A 20,155-nucleotide genomic window follows, 5' to 3' on the forward strand; every position below is an offset into this window, starting at 1 on the left:
CAAAGTCGAGCATTTCCAGGATGAATGAGAGAAGCTCTAATGAGTGAGGGTCTAATGTGAGGAAGTTGAGGCGTGTACTGCTAAACAACGGATATACTCGAAAAGGTTTGTTCTGTTTTAGAAGTGCAAAAGGTGCATAATTAAAACAAGGTCAAACACTGAAGATGGCCTCACCTTCTGGAGACTGGAGGAGTTGAGCTGAGTCTTGTCTATGATTTTTACAGCCACCTGAATATACGAGTTAGAAGTTATTTTTAATATTAAAAATAAAATTCAAAGAATTTATAACATTGTGTTCTAAGAGGAGGGACCTCTGATGCCTTTATCTACCTCATTACATGAAGCAACAGCATAAAATGTTAGTGGAAGGAGTGGAAAGAAGGTTTCTTGGTGTTCTTGAGGAATTTGTCCTCAAGATTAAATACGTATACACAAGGAAACCGATGACAAGACCACCAAATAAACAGAGCGTGACTTGAAGTAAAGATCTTAAACTGTTGCCTGACTTCAGCCTTGACTGGTCCTAGCAGAGATCACAATCTAACATCATCAGGAAACAATTCGGTGCACCACATGGTGATTACAGAGTGGTGCACAAGCAGTAAGTACACACACAAGTTTCTCTTTTTCTTCTACTCTGTCATTCCATAGGCCCTGTGTGGTTGTGTGTTGTGTCAGTACAGAGAGTCAGACACCATAGGGTCATGCATTCGCAAATTAACAAGCAGTGGATCTAAAACTATAGCAGTGGTGATGTAGAGTGTGAACTGTGAAGTGTTAAATGAACCACTTTGTCATGCAGACAGAGAGAAGAGAAGAAAAAAAAAAAAGGAATTTAGACTGCCCAGTAGAGGCATTGTGGGAGGGCTGAGGAACTGGCAGCCTCTAGAGATTGTTAAGGGACCAGTAAATAAAATGACAAAAAAAAAAAAAAAAAAACCAATCAAGTCGTCTATAGTGTACAAAACAAAACAGTAAAAAATGTCTGATTTTTTTATCCCTATGCATTACAAAAAGCACAACACAGCTCCAAATCTATATACTTTCTATTTCAGAGATTCAGAGAAAGCAGTTCGATCGTCACCTCTTTGCCAGTGAGAACATGCCGAGCCAGTTTGACCTTTGCGAAATTTCCCTTTCCGATGGTCTTCAGCAGCCGGTATTTACCAATGTGCGGCTGCTCGTCAGCTGCAGTGGCCAGCGAGTTGCGGCCACGGGGCATGTTGGATCGACCACCGGCCTTAGAGTCGGTGTGAGCCTGCAAAACAAACACAACACAACCTTAGCCTGCCAAGTTCTTTCTGGTTAATACTGTTCCGATTCATTTTCCACCAGACAGTGGACAGAATTGGTGAAACCTGCAGAGAACAGAGCTTTGTGGTTAATAATAACCCTGAAAGAGCTTATGTAATGCTTATTGGACTGTCACCAGGCTCAGTCTGACTACACTATCAAGCAGAGACACACATCAGAGGAAGGGAGGGGGAGAGAAAGAAAAGAGAAGACTGTGGTGAGGAAACAGAGAACAGAGAGCAGAGAGAGAGCGAGCAAGAGAGAGAGAGAGAGAAAGAGAGAGAGAGCGAGAGAGAGAGAGAGAGAGACTCGACTGAAGCAGCCCAGACAGGAGACAGAGAAAAAGAATTATAATTTACTAATGTATTAATGAACATTATATCGTGCTTTTTAACCGTTTGTAGTTACATTAAATGTTACGAAACATCAGTGGAACAAGCTGGTTCCTGTTGTCACTATGTTATAGCAAGTGTACAGTCTTTCCCTCTAAAGCCTTTGTTTTCCCTCTCGACGTTATAAGACAAAAAAAAAAAACAAAAACAAAAAAAACCCAAAGCTTGTCATGTTACCAAGAAAACGGAATTTCCTCTGTCCTGGCTCCCATACACCAATTTCCACTGAAATGCTCGACACCACAACATTTTCAGAGCAAGATCGAATCACTGAATTGAAATTTACAAAGTTCTCAGTATCACATCTGTAAAAGTTTGATTTTAAAGCGTTAGTATCAAGTACACATGGCTGGATATTTGCAATGTCAGTCACAGCATCTTCATGTGAATCTAGGCAGTTCTTGTGTGATGAAATGTAGCAGACTCTGTAGAGAAAGCTACAAGTCTCACACACAGAACTGGCCTTTTGCTAACATGTTTTTAGAGGGCACGTGTTAACACCTTTGTGCTGCTCAATTTGCACTGCAGTGCATTTAGTCAAAATAGAGTTTATTCATTTCTGAAGCCATATTTCTGAAAGAATTCATGGCTTTCTTCGTTTTTTGGTAATGATTTCTTGGGTAATTTTTAATTTTTTCAATTCACTAAATCCGATTTGGTCAAATAATTAAAGGGGATTCATTTTCTACCCAGAAAATTTGGCCTTAGACCAAAAAAAAAAGTTCAAGAAGTGCTGTTTAATGAATGCCATTTTCCTATGCAGCATGTAAAAAAAGGGATTATTTGTTCTTTATTATTTATTTGTGATTCGCACCAATGCTGATGGAGCTGCTGAGCCTTAACACTGGCTGATTTTATCAACCAATCGATATCTCGGTCAGGCTCTAGCACTCATTGAGAAACAGTGTGCTGATTGTAGTCCTCTGCTATCACCTTAGCTCACTGTAACCGCAGTGTGAGGACAATGTTAGCAGGTGAGGTGAGCGCAAACATGGACAGACGTGCTATTGTTCTGATCAGTGCACAGTTTAAAAAGAAGTTGTTCCAATGAAATGCTCAGTCAACCTAATGCGTAATTTAAAAAAAAATAGATTAAATCCAGAAATCTCCCTGGGAATCTTTTTAAAAATCTAGACGTGCACAAAGTCAGCAATATTGATCATGTCACTTTTTTGCACTTGAGTGCACAATACTCAGGCAGTCTGACTCTCCTCCACTTTACAGAAGGCTTTACAACCTCTGACAAACATAACACCTGCTCACTGTTTGCTGGCTAGGCTTGTGCAATATTAATTTTTCCCTACTCACAGTCTACCATTAAAATTCTTGGTAAATGATTTAATTGTCCAGAACTGTTAGTCTAAAAAAGACAGGAAAATGAGCAATTTCACCATTTCAGTTTGAGACTACAGGAGGGTGTAAAAATATCAGCTGTGTGGTGGGGAACTGCTCGGTGGCAGCGGCAATCAGAAAATTTAAAATAAGAAAAAAAATAGTAAATATATTTCGATATAACTATTTTACAAATCAATTGTCAAATGTCTGTGGCTGATGTTATTACTTCCATGTTTTCATTGTAACAATCATTAAGATTATTTGTAAAGTGTTAGACTCGACAGTTCTTTGTACCCTATTTAATCATTTCAGATCAAAATATTTGTCAATTTTTCAGTGGCATCCGTAATAAATATAGTTAACTGATTTTCCTGACAGTACCAGTTAATACCGGAGAGTTCAAAAACACCTGCGCAAACTCTTCTAGATTTATATGTTGATTGGATCCGCTCCCATTTTATTGGGGAGAAAAAGACTGGCGTATTTTCGAGTGATTATTGGTACTAGCATACTCTGATGTCAAATTTTTAGTTTATGTGGTGCTCCTACACAAAAGGCAGAAAGATTGGCAGGTCTGGGTATATAATATAATCCAAGTAAACAATGGATATTGTGGCAGTGTAATATGGTGTAGAGACGAATAAATCGTTATATCACCCAAGCCTAGTGCTATGTCCGGGGATTTCATCAAAATGCAGTGAAATTTAGCCATTAAAAGAATTAGAAATACTTTGCACATATACATCATGCATAAATTAATGAACTAAATTATGTTAATCAGGTGTGCTGTGCTCCACTCCATACATTAAGGCTGAAACATATTGAGACTTACATGCATGTTTCGTAGGTTTGCGGATTATATGTTGTGGGAGTAGCAGGCTAGTTTATGATGACAGTCATTTGCCTAAAAACTCCATCATTTCTGGTTTTAGAAAGCATGCCATTTAGAAGAAAAGAAGTCTGAAATATAGTCTTTTCTTGACAAAAATGTATATTTAGAATTTTAATCATCTATCTAATGTATTTATGATCTGCTTTTAGGGGAAAACAATATTTTACTCAGTTAAACACAGTATAAACACTTAAACACTACAACAGTATCATTTTACTCATGTTCCTGCATTGTAAAACCCTGCACGCAGTCTAGTTCTGTAATATGACGAGTTTGCCTGTGCAGTGGGCCGTTCTTAAGATTGCTGTAATTATCCGCTTGCAGCAAGCATACAGCAAAGAGAAGTGTTTCTTCCTCTTACAAGGTTCACAGCAGGGCAACATCTTAAGAGTGCTAAACGCAGGCAACGTCTTCCAGTGATAGTCGGTTATTGCACAACACTGAAACTTTTAACACACACACACACACACACACACACACACACACACACACACACACACACACACACACACAGAGATAACACACACTAGCTGCTGAGACTTTCAACACACGTAGGAGCCAAAGGAGCAGTTAAGAGATTCAATAAATGTCACTGAAGCATTATATGAGGACGAGGAACCTTTTGTGATCTTCCCCTCACACAAACACAGAAGTGGCTCCTCACTAGAAAGGAACCTGATCTTCACTTCTTTTGGTGTGCTATGACAGTATTCGCTGGCAGTACTGCAGCGTGTATCTCATAGCGCACTGAAAAGCTGCAGCGAGACAGCAATGCAGTTCTCACACGGCTCTGACCTTCACCACAGCCTCACGATTCCTCGCTCAGAAGCTAGACTAAATTATGCCCCTGTGTCTAAACGCTGTCGCAAACACGTCAGGAGCAGCCACAGGGCGCAGGCACCGCACCTTCCAACTGACCGTTCTTTAACTAGACAAGAGGGAGGAGGGGAGCAGAATTACCCGGAGGGACAGGAAGCGTCTTTCACACAGCCGTAAATCTGCGGTCATCAGCGCTCAGCAGAAGAGACGTGAAGCCGAACGTCAGACACTGGACAAACTGCTCTCATCTTTCTCGGAGCAAACATATAATTACAGAACTCACCACAGCAAAACACACCACAGCTGCTTAGACACATTACCAAATGCAAAACACCTAATAACACACTGCCGGTCACAATCGGCTTCTAAGACTAATGTAAATAGTAATATTAAAATTTACAGTAGTTTTTACTTAACTGTTTTCCCAAACAAGTAGCTTTCATCAAAAACTTAGGAAAAGCAGCTAACAAAAGCTCAATAGTCTCCTGGGTGAAGCTCCTTCATGAAGCTGGCTCATAATATACTATGACTATGGAAAGCTTTATCAGGAATATTGTTAAGCATACGGGTGTTACAGTTTCAATTTTTCACAGGATAACCTTGTTTAAAAATATCAGGATTTCACTGTAACAAGGTATTAATCAACCATTTAAAAACAGACAAACCAGTGGGGAAAATTTATTACGAAATCTTTGTGCAAGTCTCTTTATACGTTCTTGCACATACAACAAAAACAAAAAGAATAAAACAAAAATATACTTCTATGCTTATTTTGGAGAACAACAAATCTTTCCATACAAATCTTTAACACCATCAGGATCCATCACGTTGTTGTTATAAGCTGACTAACAACTGTTTAGGTTCTGGTCAGCAATGGCAGGTCCTTCTGTGTTTTTTATAGCTGTTTTGCATGAAACATTTACGAACATGCTAGAAGTGGCAGCAGAGGTAACAGCGTAATATGTTTACAACAGTAACAGATTGCGCAGCCTAAGGGTTTTCAGGGCAGCCACATCCCCTGCTCAGAGATATGGAGCTTGTTGTAGTATGATTTAAGGCGAGTCCAGAGGGTGGGGTTGTGAAAATTTTTCAGGAAGTCGTAGACAGACACAAAAGGGATGAGTATCACCGTAGTAAGGAACCAGATTGGGTCCAAAAAAAATGAACGGGTAGACAGTAATAGACGGAAGTCCATCTTAATCTGTAATCTCATGAAATTCCAACAGTGAACTAATCGTCCAATCGTACACCGTGACTAACCACAAAACCGCAACAAACCTAGTTGCTATTTAAAATCTAAAATCGATTCGATTTTTTTTTCAATACACTTGGTCACTGCACGATTCCATTTTTGCAATTTCATAGCTGTAATATCTTCTATGAGCATGCATGTCCAGCGACGGCAGCGTACATCTGAGACCGTCTGAACCACAAATTCCTTGTCCATTTTGACGCCTGGAATTAACCTCACCTAGCTAAAGTTCTCTGCCACGGTCTAAAGCAAAAGCCTCCATGTTGATAGTGTGGATGAATGACTCCGAGGATAGTTACAGAGGATAACCAGGAGAGCTCAGCCTAAAATAGGACACACATGCTAGGCTCTCTGGGGGTCCAGGCACTGAGGGACAGCTTCCCCAAACAACAGGAAGTTGTGTAATTTGTGGAAGTTGACTTATAACAGCAGAGAAAGATACCGGCAACGTAATCCAAAAGCCATGTACGAGTCCGGAAGCGACGTGTCTGGGTTTGTCTGGAGGACTGGCTGTGAGTACGAGAGAGAGAGAGAGAGAGAGAGAGAGAGAGAGAGAGCCCTGCAAGAAATCAACTTCACACAAGCTCTGACATGCCAAGACAGCTGGAAAAAAAAGACAATGGAGCTGTTTCAGAGTGATCATGCTAAAACTTCTCACCAGTTTAACCGGCCAAGGAGAGTATGAAGAAACTAAAGTTACATTTGTGCTCTAACCATGTAGGGCCTGCTTGGCATGAAGAACCAGCCAAATTTTTGTAAATCAGGTTTGGTGAAGTCTATATTTATCCCTTTTCATTGTTTTCAATAATGGGCAGCATCTGGTATGGGGTATTACTGCCTCACAACTCCAGGGTCCCCAGTTCGATCCTGAGCTCGGGTTCCTGTCTGTGTGGAGCTTCGCAAGTTCTACCCGAGCCTGTGTAGGCTTCCTCAAGGTTCTCTGGCTTCCTCCCATCTCCCAAAACCATACCAATATACAGTAATCCCATTAAAGGTGTATTCCCACCTCATGTCCAGTGTTCCCGGGATAGGCTCCGGAGCTACCGCAACCCTGATCGGAATAAAGCACGTACTGAAGACTGAATTAATTTATTTTATGTTAATACATTTTCAACACAACAATGTGGAAAACAAAGTAAATACAAGTTAATACAAGTTAAGTTAAGTTCAAGTTAATACATTTAAGTAAACTAAAAGTAGACGAGTCACACAGCACATGCTAATCTGCCCTTAAAATCACAGTCTTGCCCCATAACCTACAATTATGAATTAAAACCATGTAGGTGATGAATTCAATTGAGATTACTTGAGTAAACTTGTTCGCCTAGAAACATATAAGCAAAACAAATTCAAAATGGTTTAAACTCAGACCAATTAATGTTGTACAATGATTTTGCGTCATCGTATTTTAGTATCAGATAACAATATTGTACCTGTTATTGATATCCAAATCAAAATATTGGTGTCATGACAACCCAGTTATCACAAAACTGCATTAACTCTTCTCCATATGGTCAGGAGATCGCAGGTTCAAATCCGGACAATCCACGACGTCCACGGTATAGCGCAAGGCTCAGAGGAAGCACATGCTAAATATCGTGTGATAGGGAAGCGCCAGCTAGGGTGGGAAAAGTTACTAGTGGCTGGTATACTGGCATAAATAAGACACTATCAACCAGTCGAGACTGGTATAATTGCCAGGTCTTTATTACTAATAATTAGACACCTAATCTAGACAGCAAGCTAGAGCTAGGCTAGTTAGTTAGTTGTTATACTTATAGCATGCACATTGCGTAAGATTTAATTTTTCTTTTTACGTTAGCACAAAAGGCACTTTTTCTGATTTAAAAAACAAAAAAAAAAAAAAAAAGGTCGTCAATAACACTGCACTAAATAAGCACTATTTGCAAGGTAATATATTTACAAAATCAGCTAATAGTCTTACTGTCCTATCAAAGAATTTTCTTGTGATTTCCCATGAAACAACTTTTGCACATTGGATCCAGGTCATTTCAGGTCTGAGAGGAAACAGAGCTCATATTTAGACACAGAACTGAATTATTTTATTTTTAGTTACTAAAATAATGCCAACTTTAGTTGATCTGAGTTAACTCAGGATTTTGAGTGGTTAATAGAGTTTATCTTTAACCTTACTGGAGAGACGTTACAGAAGTAGTAGGTATAGATTAATCCTGTGGGTTACAGCACCAGTATTTTTTGTTCATTAGGTGAAAAACAGAAACCGGGACAATACTAAATCCACGTTTTCAACTTCACACAACACCCACTGACATGCATACAAATGAAACCTTATATCTGTAATCATGCTTTCAGAAAGTGATTTTCCACTGATTGGCTTTCATACAGGTCGGTACACAAAAACACCTCCACCTCCGAGAGGCTCCTGTAGCTGCTTATATGATACCAAGATGTCTTTTTGATTCAGGAATGGCTTAAATGGTCATTAACAACATACTGTACAAGGGAAATTTTCTTTACTTTTGTTTTTACATGCTCACAATAAATCTTTTGTAGTTGCAGTATGCTACTGAGAACAGACTAAGAGGATTACTCCGTGATTCCTAGATCATGGAATCCAGTGAACTAGAGGAAACAGAAAAAACAAATAGATGATACTCGAGGACTTTTACACAGCAACGTTCATGATATTTAAGTTTGCTCATAAGCTATGAGGAAATGATTCATGTTACAGTTCAGCAGTGTTACTGGTTTTCGCCTACAAAAATAAATGAAACAATTGGCGCAAAAATAAATTTGAAGCACCCCATCGTAACAGTTCATTCGGTAAGGGTTAAAACAGTAGTGACAAGACGCACGTACTCTATGAAAATCGCAGAGCTCCAGTCTTCCAAAACACGCTCAAGCAGCCAAAAGTAGATTGTGATGTAATTTATTACATGATGGATATCGTATTGTCAGGGGATAAAATCCTTGGAACTTGCTGTTATAGGAAATGAATCAACTTCCCAACTTGAATCAGGACCATAGTTACCACCTGAAGTTGACTGTTTTCCTATATCACTACATCACTAAGAGTTTTATTCCTCTTGTACAACAGTTATTATTACAATTATTACAATTCTCCATTTAATAATAAACAACACAATGTACCCGTGTATAGTTACATTTAATGTTATGTATAGCTTGTTAAAAAAATTGTTATTAGTTATGTAATAGCAGCTATAAACAGCCGTTCCCTCACCAGCCTCTTTTTTCCCCTCTATTTTTAAGACAAAAAAATAAATAAATGTAGCTTGTCATGTTACCAAGAAACTGAGAAGCACAAAGTCCTCTGTCCTGAAGACCAAAATTATAAAGGTGAAGATTTGAAGGAAAAAAAAAACACCAGGCCATGTTTTTCCACTTTCAGTGCCCATTGTAGCATCAGATTCCTGTTCTTGGCTGACAGGAGTGGAACCCGATGTGGTCTTCTTCAGCTGTAGCTTAATCCACCTCAGTGTTTGGCGTGTGGAACATATTGAGATGCTCTTCTGCTCACCACGGTTGTAAAGACTGATTGTTTGAGTTACCATCGCCTTCCTCAAAACAGTCTGGCCATTCTCCTCTGAACTCTCTCATCAACAAAAGCTGGTTCTGCCACAGAATTGCCGTTCACAGGATGGTTTCTGTTTCTGACACCATTCTGCGTAAACACTAGAGACAGCTGCACATGGAAATTCCAGAAGATCAGCAGTTTCTGATATACTCAAACCAGCCCGTCTGGCACCAACAACCAAAGTGGTCGGTGAGTGTGTAGTATCTGAGCAATAACTGACTCTGCTCAGCAAAAGGTTTATTTTCCTTCTCATGCATCATTTTTGCTTGTTTGATGGTGAAGAATCATCACAGAACATTAATCTGCACCTAATTGTTACTTTGCATAATAAGGATAAACCCTGAGATCAGCCTGACCACACTCCCTTTAGGTCTTTAAGGTCATATCCTGATACAACCCTGACAGCATTTTCAAAGAACCAACGGAATGGCAAGATGAAAGGAGCGAGCAATGCTGTGGTTCTGCAACATCTGCTGTGGTTCCCCAACATCTGCTCAACTCAGTGCAGAGAAGTTTACTCTGGGCCACACCCATTCAGCAAACAGAAAGGCAAGCACTTCTGCCAGAGATTAACCTGCTGGAATTATCTTCAAGCTACACACATCTATAAGATATACGAGCACCTTCACCACAAGCAAACACAAATTACACTGTCGATGCTACAGTCTTAAGGACTACAGTGGAAAAATAAAGCTAGCTTACAGTGGAATTAAAGTAAACGCCCACACGTTGCGAAGGTTTAATCAGCTACAGATGAACTAGCTCTACCTGTCTCGTTGAAAAACCAGTTTGCTCCAAGATCTCAGCTTCCTTTTCTTCACACACATCACTAAGCAGAGCAACACATGGGATCCACCCACTTCCTCCATCTGAAAATTACAGCAGCTCCCTCACACCTAACCAGATTTAATACGCAATATGCACTACGGCTCTCCAATATAAGGTCCGCTAATCTCTAATCACAAACCAGAGCATTATGATGATGTTCTCTGAGCAGTCTGAACGATCACACAGCTTCCGGATAAGCCGTCTGTGGGTGGTTCGAGAAAGCCTGGCATTAGAGTGAGCCAAAAAATAAATAAAAACAAGGATTCATTTTGGTCAAACGATTGCAATGTTTAACCATGACATCACGGGTTCACCGGGTTGTTTTGAAAGATATGAGCGAGGAAACATGCTATTTTTATCCACATTGTGCAGTGTTAATATGCACCCTGAGCACCAACGCTGAATGTGCACTTCCACGTCTGCATCGGACAAAACTGAAGACATGGAATTACATTTAAGAAATAAACACAGCATTTTGTTTTATTGCTACATGAGCAGAGTGGTTTTTTTTTCCCAAAAAAAAAAGGCACTTTCCTGAATGCAGGCTGATTTGGACATAATTACATTGTATAAAAGATTTTTAAGATTGTGGTTATTGTTAGAGCCGTACATGTTGAATAAAAGGATACTTGCTAGTACATTATTACTAGCACATGAACTTTAAAGACACAATCCAGAAAAATAATATACTTTTTGTAAAGCTTAATGGCAAATACGATTAAAAGTATCAGGAAACATAAATTGATCAGCTTTTCGGATAATACTCAGGCCCGGTGCACACGTATGCGGATAGTTCGGAAAATTGTTTTGTTTTCTTCTCCATTTTGGGTCACTGAAAACAAACCTCTTCGAAAAGATGGAGAAATTGTAAACCTCCCGTTTTCACTGTTTTCACATGGACAGGAAAAGCGCTGACGTCAGAGCACAACCTGCATGTGCCCATTGCGGTTTTGTGTGTAATGAATTAGGCTTGTGAGATTGTGTGGGAAAAAAAAACCCTCATCTTATCGAGAGTATCGCACATGGCATTATAGCAGTGCAGGCTGCAGCGACGCTGACGCTGGAGAAGGAAGTGTAGCCAGACATCCGTAACCTGCCATCGTGGACCTCATTACAGCTGCTAGTCGCTAGCATTATCATTGAATCAGTTTTTTTTTCATTAATTACAGGATTGTAAATAAACCTAACGCGTGATTAGCTGTAACACCACACTGTGAACACCAGCGGACATGACTACTGAATTCTTGTATAGAGAAGTCGTCCTGATAAACAACGTTTCGTTTTCTTAATTTAAGCCCCTGTTCATTTTATTGAGAGCGAAGACATTCACCGTTTTCTTTGTTGCTCAAAATAGATACAAAATAAACTGAAAGTTAATATATATATTACAAAATTCAATTTTAAGCTGACCTTAAAGCTGCAGGCACCACATTGGACATTTCAACTGTCCAACACAATAGCTATAGCCATAGTTCGAATCGTCCCAATCCTATTGTCAATCGTCCTGATACTACCGCGTGCAGTACTGCTCCTGAATCCAACGCTCTGGCAATACAAACCACTCTACAAATGGAGATTCTGGACAAGACCCAAAGTGCAACCTTAAACCGTAGTTCTACCTCATCATCATCATCAGGCCACATATATAAATGCTTGTTTTTAAGGCCATATTGGTGTTTTTCCGCATTTCCACTTACTGCTCAATACGCATGCATTTAACATTACTATTGACGCATTTGTCGTAAGAGTCTTTACTGCGTTGGATTGCTCACGTGAGTGTTTTCAAAATGTTTTTGCATTTTCGTGCAGATGGAGATATTTTCTAAAACGTTGTTCATGTATACGGTGAGGTAAAAACATTTACAACATTTTCAAAAATACATGTGGATGAAGCCTCAGTCTATCAAGCTGAAATGTTGAGCACCTCAGTGTGGGTCCTGTACAAACAGCCATTAAAAGAAGAAAAAAAACGAACGGCAGGGTTGCTATGATCTAAAGCGATGAATTCTGAGCGTCTCTCTTAGAACTTTCCTGTTGCCATAGTGATCCACTGCTCAAAACAGACCTCGCAAACCCCACCCCCACCCCACCACCCCCCACAGTGAGCACTTCAGCCTTACGGCCGCCTCTCGTCTCACGCGCCGCTTTTTCCAAACACACCTCAGCAGCTCGCAATGACATATGACTTTACACACACATACACGCAGGCACAAACAACTCAGGTGGTACACACAAGTTTGTCACTGTGGCGCTGCCGCACCCCCGCAACTTAGTTTAAAAGAGACCGCATGCAGCTTGTCTTCTTAGTCACCAGGAAAATCGGAACTGACCTGAATCGTGACACGGACGAGTGGCTTTAAGATCACCAAACCTAACACAGATGTCTGGTACTTGCATGAAAACTAAGCTCTAGCAGGTCCATAAAGAGTATGTTGGAAGGGCGTAAGAAAAAAAGAGGCGCCTAGGGAGGCTAAGATCATCGAAAGCAAACACACGGGTACAGTAGCATAAGCAAGCGGGGGTAAATAAAAGAGATGTGTGAGCCAGCTTGTCGATTACCAGGGTATTAATATCACACCACGGCTATTTCCAGAGCAGGGCAGTAGCAGCCAGAACACAAATAGAGAGCAGCTGAACCCTCCCCTCGTCTCCTCCCCCTCGTCCCCATCACCGAACACCACGTTTCTGTTCCTCAGGCGCAGGACACAAGGCTCCATGTCGGTTTTATACACCTTTACTCAACTGTCTGTTTTTACACAACTACAAAACTAAAAAGAAGGGAACAACAATTAAATATAATACAAAGAGATATTATTTTATCGAGCTTAACATGTGAAAGAGATTCTATGATCCGGTGCTCAGTGCTGAAGCAACAAAACGGCTAGAAACTAAAGTTTTTGAAAAGCGTGGGGTCAAAAATGTCACGTCAACAAGCAGATGATCCATCGGCTTTCTTGACGTTTTGCAGCACAGGGTTTGACAGAAGTTTTGAACTTTAGTTGACCCTGCACATGGACATGTTTGAAAGTGCAGCGGTTAATTTTGGCAAGTTACAGGAAAGCCGTTTTTGTACAAAACTCCAGACGTTTAAATAAATATTTTAAAAAATATATACGTTGACGCCTGTAAGATCATCAGTACTGAAATCTGTTGTGTTGATGGAAATCTGCGACCTTGAAATTCTACGACTTGTCAAGAATTTAAAGATGCTTGCAATTTGGTAATTTGTTTATCGGAAAAAACACATCAAAAGGCTGATTCACGGCAGCATTATTACACAGCAAGGTGCCAAGGTAAAACAGCATCAGAACAGCCCTTGGGGAAGACAAGTCTTAAACGAAACAACAGGCATTGTAGGTCACTGCAAACCCTCACAACACACACAAAGCTTCACTACGTCTTGGTCCACGCCCAGCTGAACTGGAAATGTTAGTCCCGGCTGAAGAGGCTGAGAATACGTCTATGAATAACTAAACAAACACAAATATTGCCTCATGAAACAACAGTATGAGGAAATACCTACATGTTATTGTTATTAAGCATGAATTATATGTGGACTGTTAATTCATTCATGTTAATTCAGACTGCCGTTGTGCTTTAAAATTGATTATTAATTTGTACAAATAAGTTCATGTTTAATCATAATAATAATAATAATTATGATAATTTGACACCCAGTGACTTTAGGAACCAAGAAAAAAGTTCACTAGTACAGTATTATTATATTGTGGAACCACACGTCATAAACAACAAAAAGTAACTCTACTTTCACGGATATATTCCACTGAGCTTCCATGCAGTAAAAATGAAAAATTCCCAATCTAAAATTTAAGCCTAGAAAAATTCCCAATCTAAAACCAAAGCCTAGAGCATTCCCAATCTGAAATCTAAGTACAGAAAAGTCTTAATCAGAACTTAAAACATAGAAAATTCCTAATCTAAAAGCCTAGAAATTCCCAATCCAAAACCTAAACCTACAAAAATACCAATCAAACACCTAAGAACAGAAAATTTCCAGTCTACAATATAAGCCCATTAGATTCCTGATATAAAACTTGGGTCTAGAAATTTCCCAATCTAAACCATAAATCTAGAACTTTCCCTAAAAATTCCCAAACTAAAACCTAAGCCTAGAAAAATCACCTATCAAATGCCTAACAGAAAATTTCCCAATATACAAGTTAAATATTGAAAATCCTTCCTCTAAAACTGAAGCCTAGAAAAGTTCCAATCTCAGCTTGAGCATAGAAACATAATCTAAACCAGAAGCAAAGAATGTATAAAAGATATCGCTGAAACTGTAGGAAAGCTAGCTGGCAAAAACACACTTGTAATTTCATCATTTCCCAACATCATCATCACTCTGGAAAAATTTCCATGCTATAAATCCAGTGCTCACAGTAAGAGTACACACCCTGGGAACAGACAACTGCAAACACACTGGATTTTTTTTTTAACATTATCTCTGCAACACTTGACAAATCATGAAACAGACAAAGATCAGCCAGATTACAGCCGTAAACATGAGTCTAGCTACATAAGTGAAAAACACAGTGAAATGTTGCTACATGCCCAATCAGCCAGTATGGCTTCCAAAGTAGGGAATTTCCCTTCCTGTGAAGATATCTAACCAATCCTGAATGCGGCTATTGATTTAAACGGACTCGCTGTAGCACAAAACTTGTCCAGTCGCTGTGTTTTAAAACAAGACGGGCTGAAACTCTCTTTGAGCTTCAGGTAAGGTAAAAACCAAAACAGCCCCGAGCACAACATGATTATTTCCTCGACACTTTTTGACAGTTTGGACGTTTACAAAAGCAGAATGCTCTTGTTTATTCATTTACATATACTACTTCATGGAATAACCAAGCATTACAAATCAAAGAGCTTCAACACTGCAAAAAAACACTGCTTTGTTGCATGTTTCAGGCTTGAATATGAACTATAGTAAGTTATTTTTGATCACAGAATTGGGATGCAGAAGTTTTGGTGGTGCACTGGAAAGGGTTACATGGTTAATATAAAGGCTGTTTAAATACAATCTGCTTCCTTGTTCATTCCAACATGTCCTCAGTGTGAACCTGGGACACTTTAAATGGAAAATGGAAGTTACAGGATTACGCAAGCAGCCACTTCATTGTCTCAACTATTAAGATTGATAGTAAATGTTAATTACATTCCACCACATTCCAAAGAAGAAAAGTATTACGTCATTAAAATCCACCAGAATGAGATATGCTTATATATGTGTCAGCAGGTCAAACTTGGACTCATCTGTGAGACAAAATATCTCTTATTTTAATAAACAGATTAAAAATAAGACACGATTTATGTTGTAGAAAAGATGTTTCAATAGGTGCAGGTGTAGAAGTGAAAAGTAAAGAGTGCATGATAAAGTCATGTTTTGTGGAAAGGCTAATGACTACACTTCCCAAAAACAGTTTACGCTTAAACCTCAACCACTGAACTTCACTTGAATAGGACAGAGTTAAAAGTCTAATGAAGACAGAAATGAATACTCAAGTGCCTTTCAACACAATTAGCACTGCTTGGCTCTATAATATATGTAGAGTTATAGAAGAGAAATGATTTATAACCACACTATCCAGTGTGGCCCAGATGAGGATGGGTTTCTCTCAAGCTTTCTTCCTCATGTTTTCTCGGGGTGTTTTTCCTTGCCAGTGCCACCTCTGGCTTGCTCATTAGGGATAAATGTAAAAAAAATTTGTAAAGCTGCTTTATGACAATGTCCTTTGTTACAAGCGCTATATAAATGAAATTGAATTTTTGAATAAGCAATCCTGAAAACCTCAAACATATATTTTTTACACTTTTCTTTCAAGCATTGGTTTAATAAAACACCCATTTTACACACACACACACACAAACAATTTACAGAAAACCCACTGGCTAACTTGTGTGAGTACAGCTGTGTAACGATACAGTCATCGAAAAGCTGATCAAACTCAAGCACAGAAAGTGACACGTTCATGTCTTCAGGCACGTAAACATTAAATTCTTAAGCAGCAAATGGAAAGTTAGACTTTTTCAGACTTTGCTGACAGAATTTAAGTTGAATAAATGATTATTTCACTTCTAACAGGCTGGGAAAGTAGACCTAAAGTACAAGTAGACCTAGTGTTAACTAGCTCTCAATAAAAAAGGAAGAACTCAGATACACAAGACTGTGTGGTGTAGCGCGACATCACCAAAAGCTAAGCGTTAGGAGACATTTTAAAGTCTTTCCACCGAAAAATGTTTGTAAGTGTGAATATAACTAGAATTATTTGGGATTTTGTTAATAGTTACTAGTGTTACTATTGTAAAGTATATAAGCAGTCAGGCATAGACACAGTCTTTATATATATATTTATAAAAAAAAAAGAGACAACTCATTCACCAGCTACACGCTAATGTCTTAAAAATCCACCAAAACAAGATATGTTTATATTTGGGTCATCTCGTCTGCACAAACACTAAAATAACTCTTTTTTTTTTTTTATTAATAATTTCTAATGTCTAATAATAATTTAGATTAGAAACAGGATTGTACATTGTAGAAAAGCTGTTTCAATAGCACCTATTGCATAAAAAAAAAAAAAAAACAACATGCTAGAGAAAGTCATGTTTTGTACAAGCAATCCTGAAAGACTTATATAAAAAATTTCATCTTTTACACATTTTTTCCAAACCCTGGTTTAATAAAATACCAAGTCAACTTTACACAAAAACACTGGATAATTTGTCAGTACCTTTGTTATGATGCAATCAAACTCAAGCACAGAAAGTGATACTCTCACATATTTACACACTTTAATATTAAATATTAATAAGCTGATAAGGGAAAGTCAGACTTTCTGGGACTCTGTTGATAGAACTTGGGTTGAATAAATGATTATTAAACTTGTTATAACAGATTGTGAAAGAGTAGTGGTATATTTAAAGAGTTAACTATCTACATCCAATCAAACTCAAACACAAAGTGATACTCTCACATATTCACACACTTAAATATTAAATAGTTAAGCTGATAAGGGAAAGTCAGACCTTTTTGGGACTTTGCTGATAGAATTTTGGTTGAATAAATGATTATTAAACTTGTTACAACAGGTTGTGAAAGTGTAGTGGTAGATTTAAAGGGTTCATTATCTATCTCTGTGTTATGATACAGTCATATCCAATCAAACTCAAGCACAGAAAGTGATACTCTCACATATTTACACACTTTAATATTAAATAGTTAAGCTGATAAGGGAAAGTCAGACCTTTTTGTGACTTTGTTGATAGAACTTGGGTTGAATAAATGATTATTAAACTTGTTATAACAGATTGTGAAAGAGTAGTGGTATATTTAAAGGGTTAACTATCTATATCCAATCAAACTCAAACACAGAAAGTGATACTCTCACATATTCACATGCTTAAATGTTAAATAGTTAAGCTGATAAGGGAAAGTCAGACCTTTTTGGGACTTTGCTGATAGAATTTTGGTTGAATAAATGATTATTAAACTTGTTATTTACAGGCTACAGAAAGTGTAGTGGTAGATTTAAAGGGTTAATTATCTATTTCTGTGTTATGATACAGTCATATCCAATCAAACTCAAACACAGAAAGTGATACTCTCTTCAGAAGGCTTCAGAAATGTATATATTACATTTTTTGGGACATTACTGAGAGAATTTATGTGGAATAAATTCGTACTAAGGTTGTTTTAACAGTCTGTAAAAGTGTATTCGCTGTAACTAGCTCTCAGTAAAAGGAACTCGCTTGTAAGCGTTGGGAGACATTTTTAATGCCATTTCTACACCTGAAATGTACATGAATGTAAATATAGCTAGAATTATTTGTTCTTTAGCTTGTCAATAGTGACTTTTCTCATGAAGTAGGTAAACAGAGAGCCTGAAAAGCCAGCCAGCTCGTCAGGCAGATACGTGCTAGTTCGTCACTCACATGCTAGCTCCTGAGTGTTAGCAAGCCATCAGGAAGTAAGCAAACTTTTCTCTCTTCCGTCCCAGCAGCGAGATGACTTTCTTACCTGGCTAGATGAATGCTCGATGACTGATAACATCGGAGTCCGCGTTGTCATCTTCAATCTTCAAATTGTTTACGAGTTCACGGCTCTAAAAAATTCAATCAAAAGTGACATCTGTGTTGTTTTTTTTTCTGTCCGAAGTCCACTGCCAGATCAGCTAGCGAGCTTGCACAGCCAGGCTGCAGATCCGGGCTAGTCAGGTCATACTGAGCTGCTTTACCCTGCTCATGAAGTTTCCCTTTTTCCCTCTGAAATCAGACGATAAATAGCAGACTCCTTTCTTCTATTAAACGCGCGGTTTGCTAGTCAGCTAACTAGTAACCTTAACAAATAACTGCAGCAGGCTAACTAAGTATTCAACCTAGTTAGCAAGCATGCTAATGTGTTGTTATTGTTGATTTTTCCAGGAGTACCGTACAATAAAAACGGAATCGATACTGTAATTTGTGTATGTAATTGACAGATCAAATAAAAGAGCTTGGTTAGTTGAATAAAAAAAGATGATTTCTAACTTGAAAGACTGAAACTCGGTTTCAAGTTAGGCCAGAAAATCCAGCAGGTCCCTGCTCCGATGAAATACAGGAATAAGAAGCTGTTGTAGATGCTGTAGAGGATGGTGGATCATGTGAGCATGAACAATCTGAATTTCAGATCGAGCAGCAGTTAGTCAAGCAAAACAAACCTGTACAAAAAGTTTGGGGGAAGTCAGAAAGCTAGGTAGCTAACAGGCTAGCTGGTGATGTCGCCTGCTTTTAACCGACTAGCCGATGCTCACATCCGCGGTGTTCGGAGGAAGAATAAACCCGTAACGCTAAATAATGTTATCATTCTACGCTGAGAATATCTGCTTCCCTCGAGGGTTGATTCCTGACAGCCCGGTAATCAGGATGAGTTCAGTTTGGCTAATGATCACCGCGCATCAGCGTCACACCGATGCCTTGCTGATTGGCGCTGCAGCTCCGACTGCGTTGCCTGAAATTCATATTACACTCTCCAGCTGCTAACCAGCAGCATTTAGCTGAGCGCTCGGCTTCAGTGCGCTGCCCGGGGGAAAGTAATGGCGCCGACAGCGAGCGCGTTCAGCACCTACTCGATCGACGAGTACACCGAAATCGCAGCTTTCTAAACGCTAGAAACCGAATGACTGCTGAAGGCAGTTGAGTGCTGGGCGGCTACTGCAGCGCCCGGACCGCGCTCCGCTGTCTGCCTTCAACACAGCAGCGTGAACCCAGTCGACTCTTCCACTTCCGCCCGCAGGCGGTGCTACAAGATAAAAGCCCCTCCCTCTTCCACTTCCGGCCGCAGGTGGTGCTACAATATAAAAGCCCCTCCATCTCTAACGCGCTTTGCGGTCTTACTGTGCGTTCAAGTGTTCCTGGGAAGTTCGTATTTACGAGTTATTAAGTCGTATTTACGAGTTGGGACGTTCGTATTTACGATTTGGGAAGTCGTATTTACAAGTTGGGAAGTTTGTATTTACGATTTGGGAAGTCGTATTTACTAGGTTTGGGTAGTTCATATTTACGAGTTGATAAGTCGTATTTGCGAGTTTGGAAGCTCGTATTTACGAGTTGTTAAGTCGTATTTACGAGTTTGGAAGCTCGTATTTACGAGTTGTTAAGTCGTATTTACGAGTTGGGAAGTTCGTATTTACGGGTTGTTAAGTCGTATTTACGAGTTGGGTAGTTTGTATTTACGAGTTGTTAAGTCGAGTTGGGAAGTTCGTATTTAC

At 39.1% G+C, this 20,155-nt stretch overlaps 1 protein-coding gene across 15 annotated transcripts in view; it reads right to left on the reverse strand.

The window, feature by feature from the left end:
• The window catches only part of mark2a (MAP/microtubule affinity-regulating kinase 2a), a 41,658-nt gene extending 21,976 nt beyond the window's left edge, over positions 1–19,682 (reverse strand). For 10 of the 15 annotated variants that reach the window (XM_026938495.3, XM_026938502.3, XM_026938500.3 and 7 more), the window contains exons 1-3: positions 18,427–19,681; positions 1,085–1,258; positions 175–228 (exon numbers count right to left, since the gene is read on the reverse strand). In XM_026938495.3, the coding sequence (XP_026794296.1) occupies positions 175–228; positions 1,085–1,258; positions 18,427–18,477 (279 nt within the window). In that variant the 5' untranslated portion in view covers positions 18,478–19,681. Of the gene's footprint in view, positions 1–174; positions 229–1,084; positions 1,259–12,718; positions 12,998–18,426 lie in introns of those variants that run through there. The other 5 variants (XM_026938506.3, XM_026938501.3, XM_026938505.3 and 2 more) reach the window with 3 other exon arrangements.
• Between the last annotated feature and the right edge of the window lie 473 nt (positions 19,683–20,155).

This window comes from Pangasianodon hypophthalmus, chromosome 15, assembly GCF_027358585.1.
Source record: "Pangasianodon hypophthalmus isolate fPanHyp1 chromosome 15, fPanHyp1.pri, whole genome shotgun sequence".
NCBI lineage: Eukaryota > Metazoa > Chordata > Actinopteri > Siluriformes > Pangasiidae > Pangasianodon > Pangasianodon hypophthalmus.